The 21,802-nt window shown below is 36.4% G+C and overlaps 4 protein-coding genes across 6 annotated transcripts; 3 read left to right on the plus strand and 1 right to left on the minus strand.

The window, feature by feature from the left end:
* The first annotated feature begins 255 nt into the window (after nucleotides 1–255).
* LOC111794965 (uncharacterized) lies at nucleotides 256–5,483 on the plus strand. Of its 3 annotated transcripts, none has more exons than XM_087123878.1 (9): nucleotides 256–429; nucleotides 548–625; nucleotides 899–1,101; nucleotides 1,201–1,243; nucleotides 1,768–2,224; nucleotides 2,457–2,651; nucleotides 3,391–3,417; nucleotides 3,597–4,694; nucleotides 4,812–5,483. In XM_087123878.1, the coding sequence occupies exons 5-9, from the start codon at nucleotides 1,769–1,771 to the stop codon at nucleotides 5,361–5,363; spliced, it is 2,328 nt and encodes a 775-aa protein (XP_086980004.1). In that variant the 5' UTR covers nucleotides 256–429; nucleotides 548–625; nucleotides 899–1,101; nucleotides 1,201–1,243; nucleotide 1,768; the 3' UTR covers nucleotides 5,364–5,483. The 3 variants fall into 3 exon arrangements, with proteins under 3 accessions (XP_086980004.1, XP_086980005.1, XP_086980003.1); XM_087123879.1 differs by having other exon boundaries at nucleotides 548–617; XM_087123877.1 differs by lacking the exon at nucleotides 548–625.
* A 383-nt stretch (nucleotides 5,484–5,866) lies between these two features.
* On the minus strand, nucleotides 5,867–8,880 carry LOC111795017 (putative pectinesterase/pectinesterase inhibitor 61). The gene is made up of 3 exons (XM_087124371.1): nucleotides 7,922–8,880; nucleotides 7,289–7,425; nucleotides 5,867–6,784 (listed from the first exon to the last, which is right to left on the minus strand). The coding sequence occupies exons 1-3, from the start codon at nucleotides 8,860–8,862 to the stop codon at nucleotides 6,084–6,086; spliced, it is 1,779 nt and encodes a 592-aa protein (XP_086980497.1). The 5' UTR covers nucleotides 8,863–8,880; the 3' UTR covers nucleotides 5,867–6,083.
* Nucleotides 8,881–13,409: 4,529 nt separating this feature from the next.
* On the plus strand, nucleotides 13,410–18,018 carry LOC111796099 (protein BOBBER 1). The gene is made up of 6 exons (XM_023678791.2): nucleotides 13,410–13,926; nucleotides 14,701–14,873; nucleotides 14,973–15,021; nucleotides 15,245–15,411; nucleotides 17,514–17,597; nucleotides 17,687–18,018. The coding sequence occupies exons 1-6, from the start codon at nucleotides 13,476–13,478 to the stop codon at nucleotides 17,723–17,725; spliced, it is 963 nt and encodes a 320-aa protein (XP_023534559.2). The 5' UTR covers nucleotides 13,410–13,475; the 3' UTR covers nucleotides 17,726–18,018.
* A 152-nt stretch (nucleotides 18,019–18,170) lies between these two features.
* Nucleotides 18,171–21,738, plus strand: LOC147792637 (uncharacterized). Its single transcript, XM_087123662.1, has 4 exons — nucleotides 18,171–18,428; nucleotides 18,523–18,599; nucleotides 21,268–21,468; nucleotides 21,553–21,738. Exons 2-4 carry the CDS (start codon nucleotides 18,567–18,569, stop codon nucleotides 21,688–21,690), a joined length of 372 nt encoding a protein of 123 aa, XP_086979788.1. The 5' UTR covers nucleotides 18,171–18,428; nucleotides 18,523–18,566; the 3' UTR covers nucleotides 21,691–21,738.
* Nucleotides 21,739–21,802: the final 64 nt, after the last annotated feature.

A 21,802-nucleotide genomic window follows, 5' to 3' on the forward strand; every position in this document is an offset into this window, starting at 1 on the left:
TTATATATATATATATATATATATATATATATATATATATATATATATATATACCACCTGTCACAATTGCACTATTACGATAGTGAAAGAGCGATCTATGACACTTGTTATAACCCAGAAAAAGAAGTCAGTTGTGTGAAATTTGTACTTTGCAGACAATATCAGTTAGAAAAATAATGTTGTAAGCTAAAAGCGAATAGACAACACTAAGTGTTTGGAGGTGTTCTTGTTCTCTCCCTTTTCGTTGTGCTGTTTACTCATTGAAGCAAAAACTTGTGGGGGAAGTTCTCTTTTGTATTATGTTTTTGTTTACATTAGAGATTAAGGAAAGAGACAAACAGAGAAAGGGGAATTTTTCCTTTCTTTATATCTCGAGATTATGATGGATTAAGAGATGATGGGCACAGAGAACGAGACAGAAACACAGAGGTGAGTGGATTCATCACTTCAATCTCCATCTTCTCCATGTGGAATTTCAATTCTGCGTTTCATTTTCTAATCGCCATGGATTATGATGATGCTTAATTCTTTTTGTTCTTCGAACCAGAACGTCAAAACTCGCTTTACCATTACTTCCTTTCACTCGAATGAAGTCTTGTTCAATCCCTTTTGTCGAGGTCAAGTGGTTCGTTTTCACTTTAACGCATGCGATTATAAGTTCTTGTGTATGTTTATGCTTTGTGTTTGATAAATCTTTGAAACTTTACACTGTTTGGAATCATGTGTTTCGTGTTGGTCCTCGAATTCTAGGTTTTGAATTTGGATGGTCAAATGTTTAACCCAAAATATCTACGTTTCCGATCTCTTCTTTTTCAGGAAATTACTGTTTCGAAGAATCTAGTTCTGGAATCTGAATTCTTATCGCTTTTGAGATTGATCGTTTTCGTCTGCTTTTCAGGTCTGATCGATTTGTTCGAATCGAGGCGTTGACGAAAAAGTGCTTCTACTTTTGATGTTGAGTTTATGATTTTATCATTCGTTCCTAGGATTCTTATTCCTTGTGGATTTTGTTCTACTGAAAAAAGTGTTGGGTGAAGTTTCATTACATGCGATTGGATCCTGTGGATGATCCCTTTTGATTCTTGGGGAGCATCTTAAAATGTAATGATTTGTTAAGAACAGTTCTTGATTTTGTTTTTTCGTTTTCTTTTCTGTGAAAATTCTGGAACTACAAATCTTTAATCCGTTTCATTTGTATAGGTTGTGGAGGAGCATGTTCTATCTGAAACTGAATTTTTCTAAGGTATCTATCTTATCTTGAGATTGGCTTGTAGGTTTTCACTATCATGTGACCTTTGAACATTACATGATTCCTTCGAGCAATTCTATGATAAGCGCGAGTTTTTAGCTCTATGAAATCTTAATTCAAAACGTTGAATGGTCTCGTATCTATGGCGACTAACAATTTTACGATAATCTATGAAATTGTAGTTTTAATGATTGAATAGTCCTGTATCAGATTTTTGAGTAAAATGTGTTTTAAGCTCATTTAGAGCCCTTATATTTGATATTACTTTCCAAGGTTTCTTGATCTGAAAATTCTGTGCATCCTTATCTTGCTTCCCTGTATCAATCTCAATCAGTTGTTCTTTCGATCGCTTTCCCTCCCCTATTTGCTTCTCTCATTCTTCTGATGGATGTATGGATGATTTCATATCATATGAATAATAATATTAAAAGCAAACCATATTTACTTGTTCATCTGCCATTTATTAGATTATTTGTTTCTTCTTTCTTCTGGTAATGTTCTGTTTGGTTGTAATCCAGTATGTTCGGTGTAATGCAATCGGTTGATGAGGACACTGAGCCAAAGAATTTGAAGCGTTCAAGGCCACCTCCGTACAACATGACCGTCACTCACTCGAGTGTTGCTCAGAGTTTAGATGACTCCTTTCTTTTCCCAGTTGAAGAGATTGTACAATATCCATTGCCAGGATATGTTGCCCCCACTTTGATTACTTTCAGTCCAGATGACAGTTTTATCACTTACTTGTTTAGTCCTGATTCTACCTTAAATAAGAAGGTTTTTGCTTTTGATATCAAAACTTGCAAACAGGAGTTGATTTTCAGTCCTCCTGATGGTGGGCTGGATGAGTGTAACATTTCACCCGAAGAGAAATTGAGGAGAGAAAGATTGAGGGAACGTGGTTTGGGAGTAACCCGGTATGAATGGGTGAAAACGAGCCCCAAAAAGAAAGCAATTATGGTGCCTCTGCCTGCTGGGGTTAGCACTTTCATCTCTTTGAAGTTGTCGTACGATCAATCGTTTTTGTCAAAATACTATTTGAAATTAAGAAACTTAGTTTCTGGTCGTTGAAGCAAACCATTTATGCATTGATTTTGCATCCAATTGAAATAATAATGATAATCGTAAACGATTTCTTCTTTATGAAGTACAGGCACTACAACTTATTATCATACAATATCGATATACTTGACATTCTCCTTCTATGCAGATTTATATTCAGGATTTTCTTGGCTCGACGCCAGAGCTTAAGCTTTCCAGTAAACCCTCTTCACCAATCATGGATCCACATCTCTCACCAGATGGGTCCATGGTTGCATTCGTTAAAGATGGGGAGCTTCATGTCATGAATCTAACATGCTTTGAAGTGAGACAGTTGACTGTTGGTGCTAGCAGAAACATTTCGGTAAATCTATAGCCATTGTTTGTAAACTCTAGTTTTCTGTTGAAGCTAATTTTTTCATCGTTCTACTTTCAGCTCGTGACATGTTGTAGGAAATGGAGTGAGTTGGACTTTAGGAAGTAGAATCCTAGAGCTTGGTTGTCCTTTCACTCTTCATCTGCGAGATCCCACATCGGTTGGATAAACATTCCTTTTAAGGGTGTGGAAACCTCTCCCTAGCATACGCGTTTTAAAAAACCTTGAGGGAAAGCCCAAATAGGACAATATCAGCTAGTGGTGGGCTTGGGCTGTTACAAATAATATCAGAGGCAGACACCGAACGATGTGCCAGCAAGGACGCTGGGACCCCAAGGGGGGTATATTGTGAGATCCCACATCGGTTGTTGAGGGGAATGAAGCATTTCTTTTAAGGGTGTGGAAACCTCTCCTTACCATACACGTTTTAAAAACCTCAAGGAAAGGCCCAAAGAGGATAACATCTGCTTGCGGTGGGCTTGAGCTGTTACATCATTTGTGCTTGCTTACCCGTTTATAGTATTTACAGTTTAGTAATTAGCATTTCTAAACTTTCCTTCAACCATTTTTTGGGTTCTTCTTATGAGGAAGAGCAATTTGGTTAGGTTTTCGGTTGGCGTCTTGGTTGAAGAAGTTCATGACAGTGTATTAAGTATGACATATATTTTTAATATTTCGTCTCTTTATTTCTCCCCTAGAATCTGACACTTTTTTTTCCAAACTGCAGCATGGAATTGCAGAATATATAGCTGAGGTGAGGATACCACCATCTGCTTTTCACACTGAATCTTGAAAAGAATTATTCTTGCTTGTTTGGCAGCCGGAGGAAATGAAACTTTTTCTAATGGAAGAGAGTAGAAATAATTAGTGATCTTCAACGACGTGTGGCTTCGTTTTTTTTTGGATTATAGCTGGAAAGTTTTGTTTTTTCAGGAGGAAATGGATCGAAAAAATGGGTACTGGTGGTCGCTCGATAGCAAATATATTGCATTTACACAAGTTGATACTTCAAAGATTCCTCCCTTTAGAATCACGCATCAAGGTAAAAGTTCGATTGGTTCGGATGCACAAGAAGATCATGCTTATTCATTTGCAGGAACTTCCAATGCCATTGTTCGTCTCGGCGTTGTCTCTGTTTATGGAGGTCCGATTACTTGGATGGATCTTCTTTGTGGAGAAACCGAGGAAGAGGAATATCTGGCCCGAGTCTGTTGGATGCACGAAAATATTCTTATCGCTCAGATTCTAAATAGGTTACATACCAAGCTGAAAATTCTCAGGTTTGATATCAAGACAGGCCAGAGAAAGGTTTTGCTGGTAGAAGAACAAGATTCATGGGTTAACTTGCATGATTGTTTCACACCACTAGACAAAAGTATGAGCAAATATTCTGGAGGATTTATATGGGCAAGTGAAAAAACGGGATTTAGACATCTTTATTTGCACGATGGCCATGGGACGTGCTTGGGGCCGATTACCGAAGGCAACTGGATGGTTGAACAAATTGCCGGTGTCAACGAGGCGACCGGGCTAGTTTATTTTACTGGAACTGTTGACGGGCCTCTTGAATCTCATCTTTACTGTACCAAACTAACCACTACCGGGAATACACCATTGGAGCCACCAACAAGATTGACTCAGGGCAAGGGGAAACATGTCGTTGTACTCGATCATCGCATGACGAGGTTTATAGACATTCACGATTCTCTTAATTCTCCCCCAAGGGTGTTGCTCTGCTCCTTGAATGATGGAACTGTCATTTTGCCAATTTATGAGCAAACACTTGCAATTCCAAGGATTCAAAGGCTTCATCTTGAGGCTCCAGAAATCGTTGAGTTACAGACCAGTGATGGGACATTGCTCTATGGAGCTTTATATAAACCGAACGAGGCAATATTCGGGCCACCGCCATACAAAACTATGATCATTGTGTACGGTGGTCCGAGCGTACAGCTAGTTTGTGATTCATGGGTAAATACGGTCGACATGAGAGCTCAGTATCTGCGTAGCCGGGGGATCTTAGTGTGGAAGGTTTGTACATAATGCATTTCTTTTGGCTTGTAGCTTCCTTCCTTGCTTGAGTTTATCTGTCCATGGTTGTGTTGGATCATTAGTTTTTATTCTTTTTGAATGGTTTGTTGATTGCAGTTAGACAACAGAGGAACCGCTCGACGTGGACTAAAGTTTGAAGCGTCTCTAAAATACAATATCGGCCATGTCGATGCAGACGATCAATTGGTTGGAGCAAAATGGCTGATCAGGCAGGGTTTAGCAAGAGCTGGAGAGATTGGTTTATATGGATGGAGCTATGGTGGCTTTCTATCTGCAATGAGCTTGGCCCGGTTTCCAGATATATACGGATGTGCTATATCTGGTGCCCCCGTTACAGCTTGGGATGGGTATGACACGTTTTACACAGAGAAGTACATGGGATTACCATCTCGAGATCCCGAAGTTTACGAGAAAAGCTCGGTGATACATCATGTAAATAAGATGACTGGAAGGCTGTTAATCGTGCATGGGATGATCGATGAGAACGTACACTTCAGGCATACTGCAAGGCTTGTGAATGCACTGATATCGGCTGGAAAGACGTATGAACTACTGATATTCCCCGACGAACGACACATGCCTCGACAGCACCGAGATCGGATCTACATGGAAGAAAGAATCTGGGAATTCATTCAGAGGAACTTGTAAGGTAATCTAGTCTTTGTTGTTATTTAGTAGTGGCTCTGAAATGAATGGTGTGTTTAATCCCATGTGAAATATTCTGACTTTAAACCCTTTAGAAATAAAAGGCTCCACTTACTTAGTTCATGTGACTTGCTTGTTATGAATGATTGGTAAATTGTATTTTAGTCCTTGGAGCCGTTTCTTGCCCCGTCCCATCCCGTCCCCCTGCCTCGGCTAGCGCTTCACCTTCCCGGTTTTGTTCTTACCTTCCCGATTTCAATATACGATCACATTTGCATACTAGTACACATACTTAGATATTTTGAAAGTATAGAAATTGACTCGAACGTAATAAAAGTTAAGGATCCAGATGGATATTGATGAAAATAGAATAATCCCAGAAATTATAAAGTTCAGGTCTCGGTTGAAGAATAATTGAGCAATTTTAGTATTTGGCTAAGAATTAAAATATTTTATTTAAAAAATCATTAGTTTTATTAATATTTTGAATGCAAGAACTACAAATATTAAAAATAAAACAAGAAAACAAATTTATTTTGAAAAAAATATATAACGATGATACAACAAATACAATCACAATTATAACAATACATAAACTCTCATAATTGGGATGTGGCACACATTATTTTCTTCTCTTTTCTTCATTTTCCCCAAGAGCATTAATCAAAGGAACGAGACTGTACACGTATCGAAAATTAATACTACAAAAATAGTATTGCAATTTTAGTTAGCAGATAATCCAGCAGAAAACGACACTCCAGTGGAAGGCAACCACGAAGAGCCATAGATAAACTGCCCGACAGTAAATTTGGTGGCTTCAATCGTAGAAGTAATGACCCGATAACCTGGCCAGTTGACTCGCTGCCCTGTGGCAGCACCAGGCCCAGAATTCATATACTCGCCGTAGTAAAGAGTGTCGAGAGCGAAAGAGCCTTGCCACTCGAGCCAACCACGTGGATGAATGTGATCCCCCATTGAAGATACCATGTAAACAACTCTAGAGTATAATTTCCAAGGGCGACCAAGGAAAGTCGGAAAAGAACCTTTGGAGGCTTCAAGATCAGTGGTGGCAAGGATCTTGCAAGCATGGATGGAGATTCCAGTATTCTGATTCGGATCCTTTCGGTTTTGAGCAGTGATAGTGTTCTTTTGTTGGGGCATAGGTTTCCGAGCATAGATATTGCAACTTTGGAACACCACCACCGCATTTCCAAAGATGAAGTCCACTGTACCATATATGTCACACTCTCGAAAAAATTGTCGATTCGAGTGCACGTACAGAGTGTCTTGGTAACCAATTATGTTGCAACGATACACCACCGCATGGTCTGCACTGACACGAAGTGCCACTGCTTGGTGTTTGCTTGGCCCCGCTGTGTTCTCGAAAGTCATATCTCGTAAAATTATTCCTGTTCCAGAACTGGCTGCAAAATAATATAAATAATAATTTATTTATCGTATATAAAATATTTATAACATTAGGTTATATGAAATTAAATTACATAGTATAAACTTTGACTTTACTAATTAAATGCACCAATTAGCATATAAATATGAATGGGCCCACTTAATGCAAAGAAGAAAGGAGGCTACCTGCCAGTTGGCAAACACAGCTGGAATTTACAATTTCTCGTATGATTACGTGGATAAATCAATTAATTATTTTGTAGCCTAATAAATGCTTCAAAAATTAATTTAATTTATCATTATCTTTAAATATTATTCTAACGCTTACTCACTCAATGCTTATCCTAATAAAACATTTAATTAATATATTTATATTAACACACTAATGCACTGACGACACGTCATCACTAATTTTATTTTCTTTCATTTATTTATTTATTTAAACTTAATTAAAAAGAATTAAAAAAAAAAAAGAAAAAAGTTTTGGAATAAAATTGAAAAAAGAGATGGAGAGTATATACCAAAGGTGGCGGTGCGAAAAGTGGTAACTTTGTCAAAAACGCTTTTGCCACCTGAAATGACGGTTATACCCTTCCCATCTCCCACAAACATCAAGTTTGTCTTCTTCCTTCCCACCTTCAAATTCTCTTCTTCGTACCTACAAAATTACATTAATACCCTTTAGTCCCGACTTTTAACTATTTAATTGTAGTGTGCAGAAAGATTATTACATTTTCCATGCAGTAAAATATTGTTCAGTTTCAGTTATTATCAATCCACTGACTTACCTTTTTTTTTTTCTTTTCTGTAATTCTATTATTTATCGATCAAAATTTATTATTATTATTATTATGAAAACTATAGGTTATAAAATGATAAATAATAACATTGAATGATTATGAGATTGAAGTCAAAAATAATTCCACCAACTTTAGGGCCCCATAGTTTTCTATTTTTTTTAAATTAATTTTTTTAATGTCATTTTAATAAAATATTCCCAAAATTTTTATTTTTTTAAAATAAAAATAGCTACAATTTATAAAAAAGTATTTTGATTTGTTTAAAAAATATAATTAATTATTAGAATGTTTTAATAAAAATAGAAATTATTTCCATTAAAATAAATTTTGAATTTTTTTTAAATTTGATCTTACTTTCCAGCCTTTATGTAGATCACGATTCGTCGACCACTAGACGACGGCGCCGCCTCAATGGCCTCCGCCACCGTCGTGAACTTCCCACTCCCATCCTTTGCAACAACAATATCCGCCTGAATGGCGGAAATGGGAGCAGCCAAAAGCCGCCTATCTTTCCCACTAACCCACCCGGGAAACTCCCCCTCCGCCACCGCGACACCATTTTCCGCCGCCCACTCGCTATCACTCTCCATCAACCGCCGCCTGTTCTGCACCGGCAACCCCTGACCATACCCAGAAAAAATAGCCAAAGAATTACTAATCATCTCCGACAAATCACTCAGCCTCGCCGCCATTTGATCCTTGACCGGGTCATCCACATCCGCAAATCCATCACTACACGTGTCATGATAAGTCAACGCAGCACTAAGCCACGTCATGATGTCATGGTTAGAAGCTGAGGTGGAGAAGAGAGAAAGAGAGAAGGCATCAACGGCGTCGTTTAGAAGCTCAATACAATCTTGGTAAGCAGAGTGCGCTAAAGGGTTATTGGAGATTTGAAAAACGGGGATTTGAGAAGAGGCATAGAGGGCTTTAGTGAGATGTTGGAGAGTTAGGTTGAGAGAGATATGAACGAGGTGGTGGACGTCGGCGGAGAGAGAGCCGGGGAAGGAGAGGAGAGAAGAGCGGCAGAGAGAAGGGTAGAGAGTGTGGCTGCAGGCGTGGGAGATGGCTTGGGTTGGTTTGTTGTGGGGGAAATGGGAGGTGTTGGTATGGATCAGGACGGCGGCCGAGACGGCGGACGCGGTGATGAGAAGGATCGAGATAAGGGAGACGAAGAGAATTCGGGTGCGGCGGCGTGAGGCGGAGGAGGACGGTGGATTGGGAGTATGAGAAACTTGGAAGGTGGCCGGCGTGTCGCCGGAGCCGGAGGAGTGAAGCTTGTTGTAATTGTTCATGGTTGAATGTGGATTTGCATGGGAGAAGAATAAGCTTTAAATAAAGGGGAATGGTTGTTCCTTGGTCTACGTCGAGAGGAGCAATCACCTGTAACCGATTCCACCAGAATCAGAGGATAAATTATTCTTCAATTTTAAATAATGGATTACAATAAATTAATTTAAAAATATATAAATAATTTGATTTAATTATTATATTAAACAAGTTGACCGATGTGACTAAGGAGTGAGTAAAGGGTTGGTCCATGATTTAAATTTTAATTAGTGCATTAATTAATTGTGATAAAGATTTTGGTTTCATATAATTGTCCCTTTATATTCATTGAAACCCATGTGGCCACGTCACCATCATTTTTATTTCTACAATATTTTTTTTTTCAAAATTACACGTAAATACTTGAGTACAAAGTTCGAGAAGAGGATGAAGATAGTAATCGACCCATATAAATTCAAGATGCGATATCCCGATCAAAGGTTCAAGAATTTTCAAGGCTAACTCTAATCCAACTTTAAACAGGTCGGTCTATGAATTTGCTTAAGCCTATTTGGCCGCCCCCTTGGGTGTTCGACCTTGTCTCGTTTGGCCAATCCTTCCAAACAAGGTCCTCGACCTAAACCCTAAATCCTAAACCCGAGCATATTATAATTTGTTCTTTCTTAAAATTAGTCGAGAGAGAGAGTACAAGTGGGAAATTAATAGGCATGTGAATGGTTGATGATGGTAGGGAACAAAAACCAAAAATGAACCCCTCAATGTAAGACCTTTTCAAAACCCTAACCCACGATTTTAATTTTAATTTTAATTTTAATTTTAATTTTAATTTTATTGATGTTTTCATGCTTATCCCAATCATTTTAGCTTAATAAACTTGATTTATTGCTAATTAATTATTCTTAATCATGCCCTAATTCCCACCAAAATTATGACTTTAATTCTTACATATAATAATTATTAGCTACTCTATTAAATCTAATCATGTTATTTTAATATTTTCGGACTATAATTGTAACAACTAAAGTCTACTATTAGTAGATATTGTTTGTTTTGGCCCGTATAGTCATCAATCAAAGACAAAACATTCCTTATAAGGGTGTAGAAATCTCTTCCTAACGGACACGTTTTAAAATCGTGAGGTTAATGACCATACATAACGAACCAAAACGCACAATATGGACTAGCAGATTTGTAATTTAATCTTAATTATATAATAAAATATTATTATTTGTAATTTAATTTTATGGTCATCACTGCGACTTCATCCCCTGTTCATAGGTGCCAGTGTTTCTAATAGGACAAATGGGATCGTAACAAATAATAAATTATATATCAACATGAGTATAGCTCAATAATAATAGATAATTACTCTTCTTTTTAACGTCGAACGTTCATATCTTCGTATTTGTTATACTAAAAATTATCGACAATGTAGCGAGAGGGAAGATTTTTTTTGCTTTGACACCCTCGAATCAAAAGCTAAGAAATGGGTAAATTTTAGATAAGCTTTACGTGCTTATTGGAAGTCTCTATTCAAACTTTTCCTTTAGGCTTTTGGGCCAAATTCTTCCATTGCCACGAAATAGACACAAAAATGCTTCACGAACTAATGGACCCGACATGGCCTAATCGCGTGTAGTAGAGTCGACTAGATATGACAAAAATAAAGATTCCATTTCATCGTGGCTAAAGTTGAAATTTTTTCCCTTGATTCTTACTACGAAAAAGAAGGTTATCAAATTACAATTTTAGCCCCTCTATTGGGTCAACTTTTAAAATATCTCATATGTTCTTGAATTCTCGATTTTATGTTTAATAAGTTTATGTGCTTTAAAATTATCGATCTTCGATCTTATATCTAATACATAAAAAATGTGTCGATGTCATATGACTTCACTGTTATCATTAGACTCCATACAACTTTCTCTTATTTGCCCTTCACTTTCACCCGTGAACAAACCATTACTGTTTAAAGCACTCTTGCAATATCATGCTTGCCCGTTTCGTTTGATCGAATGATGATTTGATATTATATAGTAATAGAAGACTCGAAAAATAGTAGATTAGCTAGATAAAACAATAAAAAAAAATGCACTAAAAATAAATTATAATTAAATTAATAAACTATAGGTTTGAAGCCATTTAATGTTACTATATGCTCGTACAATATAATTAAATTTATAGATAAATTTTTATTTTTATTATAATATATTGTTTGATGTCACTATATATATATATCATTTCAAATACATTTATAACTTAGAAAAATCCATGAACGGGACTTTCTATACTCATTTATCTTTCTTACTCAATAATGTCTGTTGAGTCACTTGTCACAATCGCACTTTGATGATAGTGGACTTGTGATTGTGCGACACTCACTTTTCAACAACAAGTGAGTTAAGTCTGTTCGTTCTTGCATCGCCTATGGCCAAGCGATGTATGCTCGAGCCTCTGACCCTGGTTCAAGAAGAAAGTTTTAGAAAGCGGGAGAGATTTCGAAAGGGAGTTTTAAGAGCAAGATTTGAGAAATTGAAATGGGTGTTACATGGGAATGTAAGTAAAAGGGAACAACAACGGTTTACTGCATATAACTATGGGGTAAGGATAAGTTGGCAACTAATCATATCCTCCAAACAAAAAAAAAAACATAATTTAGGAACGATGTCAACTTATGTTGTTAAAAAAAAAAAAAAAAAAAAAAACATGAGCTAACTTAGAAAATTGACAATCATTAGATGATTGAGCAATTTGGTTGTGTTTTTATGTAGCTCTAAAGCAACCTTAACCAATTGCAATAATGAGTGGGAAAGATTCAATGTTTTGTTTTTTTTTTTAATCTCTCGACCCATTAAATTGATGTCGAAGATCATACACTGGATTTGTTGTTTTTTTTGGTTCGATAATATTTAGAGTGATAAGATTCGAACATCTGATCTCTTGATCGAAAATATAAAATTCAAATTTATTACCCCAAACGTACACGTTATGTTAGTTTGACCATGCTCGAGGGTACAACAAATGTTGTACTTAGTCCAAAAGGAAACAATAAGATATGATTAAAGGCAAATTCAGATAAATCACATTAATCATAATTAAATAGAATGATTCCATCTTAAGTTAACGACTAAATTACCAACTAATTAGTTGCACTTACATTAATTATTGTGGGACCCAATCCAAAACATGACCAAATTTTCAATTTTTTAAAGATCACATATTGACATGCCCGCTCACCAAATGACACCTTAATGTTTCTATCGATGAGATAATTCAACGACTAAAATGTCCCTATGAATTTATGAAAACCGTTAATTTTGAGATCTGATGATGGTAATTACTGATGAACAAACTGATAAAGATGATGTTTTGAACCTACGCGGTCTAAAACTCTTCATCTTCTCAAATAACTTATTTTATGTGAACCGCTCGTATCCCATTCGATTTCTTCCATCTTATAACTTTTTTTCATTTCCCTCAACCTGTTATGCTCTAGTTTGTCTCTCTTGAACTTTCCGTTATAGAAAATGGGTAAAGTTGGGGTTTTCGACCAATTATATATGTAATGGCCTAAGCCCACTACCAACGCAACCCTAACCTTCAGTCCATCCAAGTTTTGTTGAAGCAAGAACCCTTGAATCAAAGTAATTAACACCTCCTTATACAAAATTTGGATCAACCAAGAGATAAGGTTAGAATTAGATTAGATCGAACATCTAGGAGCAAGATTTGGAAACCTTGTTCTAAATTGAGTCACTTCACAATCGAACGCTTGATTGAATGACTCAGATGCAATTCTACCACAAGAATTGCTTGAAACTTAGAAATGACAAATATGATGCTCGGATTTATAAGGGAAACGTCTCAATTTGATATCTGAATTACATTAATCCACGAAACTTATTTTTACCTAACATATTATGGGTATTTATAGTTTCCCGACAAAAAACGTTTGTGGTCGGGATTTATTCCCGAAACTTATTTTTAAGTAACATATTGTGAGTATTTATAGTCTCTCTACAAGACGTTTGTGGCCAGGATTTATTCCCGATCCCCTTTAATACATATTTTTTGGGATTTCACTCTCGGGCTTTCCCTTAAGGTTTTTAAAATGTGTATATTAGGGAGAGATTTCCACACCCTATAAAGAATGGTTTGTTCTCTTCCCCAACCGATGTCAAATCTCATAATATAGTTGCCAACATCGAGTCGTGGCAACAACTATTGTGGTGAAGGAAGAAAAAAGATAAAAGAAAAATAAATGTTTTTAATTTTAATAATTAAAAATTGATAAACGATAGATCTCACGTCATGTTAATAATCGTTGAGTTTGAACTTACAAATATAATTAAATCCATTTAAAAAAAAAAAAGAAAAAAAAAACTAGAATTGACCTTGAAGCCTAAGCCCATATATGCATATTAGGCTGGCCCAACTCTTCTCAAGATATCAATCTTGAAGCCCAAGCCCATTTATCCCTATTGGGCTGGCCCAACTCTTCTCAAGATACCAATAATGGATTCATATAAATAGTCGTCGGAAATTTCACCCATAAACCCTCAACCTGTTGGACCGATTATCACCCGCGATCTAGCGATTCTGCCAGCTTCTGCCCGCCATGGCGATTATCTCTGAATACGAAGAAAAGGAAGAAATCCCAAAGCCGAAGAAGCCTTCCTCCTCGTCCTCATCTCCACCGTCGTCTTCATCATCTAAGCCCTCTCAGTTCAGTGCCACCTTTGACCCTTCAAACCCTCTAGGGTTTTTAAACGAGGTTTTCGATTTTCTTGCCAAGGAGAGCGATTTTCTCTCCAGGGATAGAGTCGAGAAGGAAATCGAGACGGTAGTGCGTAGAGCTGTGGAGAAGAGAAAGAAGCACGTGGAGTCACTTGAGCTTAAAGGAAAGGCCGAGAAGAGGATAAAGGAAGAGGTGGGGAGTGTGAAGCAGGAAGCTGCGCCAGTGACTGTAAAGCAGGAGCCGAGGAATGTGGCATCACCGCCAGACGAGAAAGTGGATGTGAAGTTGGAGGAGAGCACCGAGGAGAAGAAAGAGGAGAATGGTCCAAGAGGTGAGCTTTCTTTTATTCCCTTCCCTTTCCTCTACTTGTTCGGTCTTCATTTTGTCATTTTTTTTAATTAACTGTCAATGATGCAGCCAACTGGCAAGGTTTTTAGCAATTAGACTGATGAAGTTGGCATTTTGATGTAAAATTATTGGTAGTTTATGGTTCTTTTTTTGAATAATTAATGGCTTTAGTTTGTAGTTAGCTAGTATTTACTTGGATATTAGGTTGTAGATTAATCCATTGATCCTCCATAAATTGAAAGTAGAGCTCTTCTGAGTTAGTTTTAGCTTCAGTCCCTATAGGTACGTGTATTTCTTTGAGCGTGGTGATTGACTTTTAAGTTTCGAATTAAAGTATTTGGAGTTCACAAGTCGTGATCAACTTTTGTTGAGAAATTTGTATGGAAAATATGACTGCTCTCTGGGATGTGGAGTATAAATTTTATCCTCTTGAGTCGAGCATTATATTCTCTTCACGCAGTTTGATAGTTTTCGTCTTCTCTTTTGATAATGAATTTGCAGAAGATGTCTAGAATTCCACTGGAATTTGGAACTCAGTATGAGGCTTACCCTATCAAATTTATGAAATATATCGTTGTTTCCTTGTGAGTTCAACTGCCTGACTGACCCTTTAATGATTATGGTTGTTCAAGTAACTTTGCCAAAGTAGTGTCCCCCCCCCCCCCCCCCCCCCCGACTCCTTTATGTACATGGGAATATATTATGTTTCTATACTAAATGTTGCCTTTATCTTTGTTTCTTACTTGTGGCATTGCAGTTCCCAACAATGGTAATGGCCTTGATATGGAAAACTACTGTTGGACACAGACCCTCCAAGAGGTCAACATTAATGTACCAGTACCCAAAGGAACTAAGTCCAGGTTTGTGGTGTGTGAGATCAAGAAGAATCATCTCAAAGTTGGACTAAAGGGTCAACCACCAGTGATAGATGTATGTTTGTTTAAAGCTGCTTGTTTCTTACAGATATATTTGCACAGTGTGTTAATTTTTTTTTTTTTTAAGTTCTGATTTATCGTCACATGCTTGCAGGGAGAGCTTTATCAGATTGTTAAGCCAGATGATTGTTATTGGAGCATAGGTATTTCTGGGGTTTTTTTCACATAATAACAGTTCAAATAGTCTTAAATTTTGTTATAAATATGGATTATTTTGATGTTGCTCAAGTCCTTGGAAATCTTAAATTTTGTCATAAATAGGAAGGGATGCATTGAGTTAGTTGAAAGCAGTTCCTTGTGTTCACTTGGGTATCAAAGTTACTGTTCTAACTATTTTTTCATGTTTTATTTTGATACTTGTTGCAGAGGATCAGAGCGTCATCTCTATTCTATTGACCAAGCACAACCAAATGGAGTGGTGGAAGTATTTAGTTAAGGGGGAACCTGAGATTGATACTCAGAAGGTTGAACCTGAGAACAGCAAACTGTCTGATTTGGATCCAGAGACACGGCAAACAGTTGAAAAGATGATGGTGTGTATTTTGATCATCTATATTTTATCTATTACACTTATGATTTAATTGTATCATGGTTTTCCTCGACATATACTCACGTGTTGTTTTTCTATTTCTTCTGCATAAAAATTGCATTTACATGTGCACAAATATGTAAAAAGAAAAAGCATGTTCTCAAATTTGATGTGGGAGGATAATTCATGAAGCACTTTTTCATGCATTAATGAAAGGTTACAAACGCATTTATATGCTTCCATAGGTTATTATAAAAAGCTTATAGAAAACGTAAAAATCTATTCACTCCCATTAGTAGTTTACAGGAAAATAGAAATCAAACTAAATGTGAACTGCATTGGGAGTATAGTCAGAATATGTGTGACTATTTCATAATGACTATTTCAATGAGACCAAATGAAAGAACGCTTAGGCTCAAAAAAACCAAGCCACCCACAAAAGGGAACCCACTGAAGGAAGGGGCTTCAACTTCAAGGATAAGGAGTCCAACATTAGTATTGTTTATTTATTTATTTATTTCTCAGAAGTACTTTTTATTGCATTAGTGAAAAGTCATTAGTATTGTTTATAGACTCCAGCTAGGAGTTCACTAGAACCACCCCAATAAATGTGAATTCCTTCAGAAGTATGGTCACACGATCACAGGAAGAACTTGAAATCCACACCAAAAGGATAAATTGCATGTTGATTAGTCTATCATCTCCTCTACATTTCAACACTTTCCCTTCAATTTCTCAGATTTCTGACCCCTGGAAAAAAGGAATATCCTTCTTCTAGGATCTAGGTAGATGACTTGACTACTGGTGGAAGTATATTTGTTGGCCATATCATTGAAACTTCTATCAGTTCTTTCAGTCCATATTTCCTGAACAATTCTAGGATCTACTTGACTGGGAAAATGAGTACATGAATATCTTAATCTTTTTAGGAGCCTTGTATTCTTTTGTAGTTTTTTGGTCACAACTCATAACTCTAGGAATAACCTCCAATCGAAGGAAGACGTTGAACTTACAACTAGGTGACAATAGCCAAATGATTTGTACTTTTAGACCCTCTCCGTTCCTCTTATAGTGGATTATTAACTTCAAAGTTATTTTACTGCTGGTGAGAGAATGAACTTCAGGAAACTTGGCAAGATGATTTGTTGTTCAACCTAGTCCGCTGAAATCTAATTCTCCTCCCCATTCCGAAGGAAGGTGAAGTCTCAAGTATGTTCTTACTATGAGTCATGGAACTCAAGCTGCTTTGTAATAGAAACCAAATATATTGAAATATATAAGGTAACAATATTACAATAAAACCACCAAGTAAGTTGAGACACTTGAATCTCCTCTCTCTTCAGATACCTCTTAAGCTTAGACTCGCTGAACAATTTCTTACCTGCCTCCTTTTCCACCCCCTACTTTTATATCAAATCACCCTAACCATGCCTCTAACTAATTAGTCATATATCCGTAAACTCTAATAATAGTGCCACTTTCATCCTAATATCATTCCTATCACTTGGCAAACTACTACTTGATGGTCTAGTCTGGTAGTATTTCCAACCATAGTCATCATCTTACCACCAGCGCTTAACTGTGTGTAGCAATGGCACTAAGAATTAGTTTCTCCTCCAAACCACCACACATTGTAAGCTGTAGTTGAAGCTTTGATGTTGTTTCTATACCAAGAGACCCCCTTTAGAGTTGAAATGGAGGCAAGGACAATTTTTCAGTTTTCCTGACTCGATTATTGAAACTCCAAATCAGGCCCCTTCCTCAAAAATTTCTCAATGGATACGCCCTGGTTTTTAGATATAATAGGACATTTGTAAAGGGATGCTGATGATGTTAATAAATTCATGTTCATGAGGAAAATTTTATTTTATGATTGATCTATTAATTTCTTCAAATTATATACGTTTCCAGTAGACACCTCTCAATAAATCTAGACCTATGCCTGATTATGCTTTCTGGACTCCTGGCATTCAATGATTTTTTAAGTACATTCTTTGGTGGCATATTCTTATACATTGTTGGGTACGGTCACACAGTTTATATCTATATATATAAGAAACCAAATATCAATTCATTTTTCCTGATCGATTTGGAAAAATTTTACAGTTCGATCAAAGGCAGAAGTCTATGGGACTCCCAACCAGTGATGAGATGCAAAAGCAAGATATTCTGAAGAAGTTCATGGCTGAGGTGATTATTTGAGCTGTGTCCCTGCTTGTGTTTGTGGTTTATAATATCTATTGCTTCTCTCTACTGACTCTGAAATTGATCCCATGCAGCATCCGGAGATGGATTTTTCGAGGGCAAAGATAGCATAAATGGAAAATTTCTGCCTGATTTTACGTTATACAGATAAGAGAACCCAAAAGAAAATTTATAGTTTCTGTTCAGAGGTGGCAATTTTTATATTGCTTTTGGGAGGGTTTGAATTCTCTAGTTTTTTCTTTTCTTTTTTAATGTTTAGGGGGAAATGAGGGTCTTTTCTAGATTATGATGAGTAGTGTGATAACTCATCGTCTTTAATTCTTGAAACGGGATTTTGGTATGATGTATGTATGGAATCAAGTTAAACCATTTATTTTTCATTATAATTTAGATGGGCTTTCGGTGATGATTGGCAATAATCTATTTCAGCAAAGTTCAAAGTTATTCTTTCTGGGTTTATGGGTATGGATATATCTCAGCGAAAACCAAGTTGAGATCCATAGAGCTATGAGTTTCATTTATTTTAACTGTGGTTGGATTCTATTAGGAAAAAAAAAAACTGAGCAGTGTTATTTAGAAGATTGAAGAATATACATGACATATTTAGTTGTTTAGTTGTTTGTAGAGATTGGTATTTCCAATCCAACAAATGAATATTTAATACATTGGTAATTACATGAAATTATTTACTGCAGAGGATAAACTCTAGTAATATTTTGTCGACTGGGTTTTTTTTTTGTTCAATTTTGTATCCAAAGGTGGGCACGAAAGAACCGAACTACCTCGAAAGAGCCATGAAAGGGACTTTTAAACCAGGTACGTGTTGTTTCTTTTTAATTATTGGATTGGATGTATGTTAAAATATCATTTTAATTTATCTTTTCTACCTTCAACGGCGTAAAATTGCCAGCATGTAGTTTGTCTTTCAAATAATGGCCGTCGTCCTGAGGGCTCATGCCGACATGTGCCAACTCATCGCGTGCTAAGGTATTTGGGCTCTTCTCATTACTTTTTTCCAAGAAAATGTGAGTCCAACAGCCCTTTGTCATTATCGTGCAATAGGTCTATAATACCTATAAATGAAATGGTTCTCTCTCTGGCTAGTTTTAAAGGTACTTTACCTTGGAAACCTGTGCCCTGGGGGGACCTCTAATTCTCCTCCCATGTCTGAGGAGCTGGCTTGTACTCTTGCCCTCCATTGACTTTGTACCAATAGCCTGCTTTTTGTAGCTGTGAGCCCATATAATGAAACTGAAACACAACAGAATGGTATGCCTTGAAATCTCTGTCCCACATGCTTCCCGAAACGATTCCTTCCTGTTTTTTCACCTACTTCCATCTTGGTAATTTAGTTGCATAAAAAAACCAGTAATAACAAATCTTATTGAACCATTCTGATAAAGTGAGACAGATGTTCTGTGGAGGTAGGCTGTAAAGTCCACAAAGTATGGCTTCAAAAATCTTGGGGATCTTTTATATCTAGATTAAAATGTTCCCACTTTTTGTTTGATAATATTCATTAACAAATAGATTAAAGGGCTTTGATGATTCAGCTTCTAGATAATAGTTCCTTAGTTCTTGGGTTTTTTCCTGTCATTGAAAGGAGCCTACAAAAATCATCAAAACTGACTAAGACAGATTCTTGACGAACCCTTTCCATCTTCTCACAAATTTTGACCTCAATAAAGAAAATATTCCTTCACCATCCTTGTAAACCAGAGCTTAGATTTCCCCTTACTCATTCCTTCACAATCTTCTCACAAATTTTGACCTCAATTATTGAGTGATAAACTACCAGGATGCCATCCACCAATAAAGAATTGAAAACCCTATTATTATCAAGAATTGCTTCATATCCATGATGTAAGAAGAAATTAGACAGAAGCACAAGAGCTGAACTTGACAAACTTTTGGATCTTTTCTTTGAATGAGGCAGGAAGAAACGAGAGGTAATTATGTTGGGAGTAGAAGAGTTTTGTTTTTAGCTATTTAGTTTCTAAGTCTTCAATGGACAAAAGTTCTTGCATTACTCACAATTGATGCAGACATCTTAGGAAGAAAGCATTACTCACAATTGATTCAAAACCATCTCATCATGACTGAAGATTTTGATCATAGTAATGATTTACAACCAGAAAATATCAGCCATAACCTTGAAAACTAGAGTTTTCTTTAGAATGAGTGAGTCAGTTCAAGGCCCCAATAGTTGAGGTTTAATTAACTGGGTCACCAGAGACAGCCATAAAAGGTTGCCTGTCATGGAAAGTGACTGCCATTTAATTCATATTTGTCCATGTCAGCAATTCAAAACTTGACACATGTAAAAGGCGACTTATCATTCTCCTAAAACAGACAAATTTTGTTCTATGGGACAATACCACTACAGCTGTTCTTCTTTTAAGCCACTTCCATAAGTTCTTAACTTATTCCTCTTCATTTTTAACTTTCTCCCCACTCACAATTCACTAGTTTTCCTTGTTTGTTCTATTTCATTTCTGCTTTTTTGTTGGCCCCACAGCTCTAGTTTTCCTTCTAAATCTACTTTACATCCTTTCACAATTGGTTTGATATTCAAACATCAAGAATTCTTTTCTTTTAATTCTTTTCTTGAGTATCTAGTCAACTGTATGGAACATTCGACTATGTTCATTCGATAATTATTTAATTCTATTATACTTCATTTGATTTTTCAAGAGAACTCATAGGTTATTATAATATCTCAAAGTAGTCGCCACTATCGCCTGAACACATTCCTCCCCCAACAAAGCTTTTGGTTTGACAACAAGAGATTCATATTTTTGTTGTATTCGAAAGATAATGGAGGAAGTTGTTAGTTGTGATTTGGGATGCAAAGATGGCAAAAGGATGAACCAAATGGACTCGATAACCTCCACTACCAATTTCATTTATTGTCAACCAAATTCAAAGTGGGTTTTCTAAATTGGGTTGTCTCAACCTAATTGCCACTCCCATTCTTTTCCACCAACACTTAGTTTTGGGTTTGCATCATTTCATTGAAAATAAAGAAAACCAATACAAAAAAGATAGGGGTATTTAAGTTAGGAACTAGATGAGATAGCTTACGTAAAATGCAAGTAATAGTAGAATTCAATGATACATTGATTATAAACAAAATTAGTGATAACTGTTGAGGTATTTATTCTTTTCTTGAAAATATAGAAAATAATTTTTTTAGATATAAAAGTACTTGAAATTAAATGTAAATAACACCCCTCCCAAATATATTAAGTTGATCTATTATGTCATATTTAAATCCACCCATATGAATCAAAATATGCATACTTTATATAAAGTTCTTCATATATTATATTTTATCAATAATTTTGTCAGAAAAATAATAAAAAATTTAATTTTGAAATAAATTCAATAAATCTTAATTACATCCTTTGTAAAGTGGAATTAAATCATTATTTAAAAAAACACAACAAATGAAATATATAAAATAATGATCAAGGACTCCTAGCACAGTTTTGGAATTTAATATTATTCTTGGTTTGTTTATTCTTATTAAAAATTTATTTTTCTAATTTTTTAATATTAAAATTATTTTAAATTATTTGTTTTTTTTTTTTTTTTCTGTCTCTTTTCTTTTTCCCTCCGTCCTACCAACCTGCTCCCTCTCATGCTGCCATAGCCGCCGGCCGCCGTTTTCAACCACCGTTTGTCGCCGCTGTTCTCCGCCATCGACTGCATTCGCAAGGCGCGTGTTCCGGAGGGAGTTCCAGAGCTTTATTCATCCATAATTCCAGAGCTCTGTTCGTCGGAGGGAGTTCGTCCTCTGCCGCGTCGGTGCTCCTGGATTTGGGATTTTCCGACGCTGTCTGGACTAATAAGGGTCAGTTTATCTCGCTCAAACGGACGAAGTTTTATTCAGGAGCAAGCTCTCTCTTCCTGATTTTTTGGTGGATGAAATCGACAGCTCCTCGACGGCGGCGGAATTGCGGCGGTGGTTATCTGTATCAGTTCTCCAATATCGATTGGATTCGCCGGTAGAGTGCCGAGTTTACTGAAATCTTCGTGTATTGAGCATTCAGAGGATGTTAATATGCTGTTTTAATTGGGGAAGACAAGATAAGGAAAGAAAAGGAAGAGCAGGAGGTAAAAGAACAGTGGCGGTGGCGGCATGGCAGAATCAGCAGCGACAGAGCTGCTGATGGCAATGACAGCCA

The sequence above is a fragment of the Cucurbita pepo genome, chromosome 5 (genome assembly GCF_057944985.1).
Source record: "Cucurbita pepo subsp. pepo isolate OVF chromosome 5, ASM5794498v1, whole genome shotgun sequence".
In the NCBI taxonomy this organism is placed as follows: Eukaryota; Viridiplantae; Streptophyta; class Magnoliopsida; order Cucurbitales; family Cucurbitaceae; genus Cucurbita; species Cucurbita pepo.

Coding starts and splice junctions, on each gene's coding strand:
- LOC111794965 (XM_087123878.1), top strand. CDS start 1,769: ATGTTCGGTGTAATGCAATCGGTTGATGAGGACACTGAGCCAAAGAAT. Junction 3,418..3,596: donor TTGCAGAATATATAGCTGAG/GTGAGGATACCA, acceptor TTGTTTTTTCAG/GAGGAAATGGATCGAAAAAA. Junction 4,695..4,811: donor GGGGGATCTTAGTGTGGAAG/GTTTGTACATAA, acceptor TGTTGATTGCAG/TTAGACAACAGAGGAACCGC.
- LOC111795017 (XM_087124371.1), bottom strand. CDS start 8,862: ATGAACAATTACAACAAGCTTCACTCCTCCGGCTCCGGCGACACGCCG. Junction 7,426..7,921: donor ATCTACATAAAGGCTGGAAA/GTAAGATCAAAT, acceptor GTAATTTTGTAG/GTACGAAGAAGAGAATTTGA. Junction 6,785..7,288: donor TTTTCGCACCGCCACCTTTG/GTATATACTCTC, acceptor ATTATTTTGCAG/CCAGTTCTGGAACAGGAATA.
- LOC111796099 (XM_023678791.2), top strand. CDS start 13,476: ATGGCGATTATCTCTGAATACGAAGAAAAGGAAGAAATCCCAAAGCCG. Junction 13,927..14,700: donor AGAGGAGAATGGTCCAAGAG/GTGAGCTTTCTT, acceptor GTGGCATTGCAG/TTCCCAACAATGGTAATGGC. Junction 17,598..17,686: donor TGAAGAAGTTCATGGCTGAG/GTGATTATTTGA, acceptor GATCCCATGCAG/CATCCGGAGATGGATTTTTC.
- LOC147792637 (XM_087123662.1), top strand. CDS start 18,567: ATGCCGACATGTGCCAACTCATCGCGTGCTAAG. Junction 18,600..21,267: donor CCAACTCATCGCGTGCTAAG/GTATTTGGGCTC, acceptor ATGCTGCCATAG/CCGCCGGCCGCCGTTTTCAA. Junction 21,469..21,552: donor CGCTGTCTGGACTAATAAGG/GTCAGTTTATCT, acceptor TGAAATCGACAG/CTCCTCGACGGCGGCGGAAT.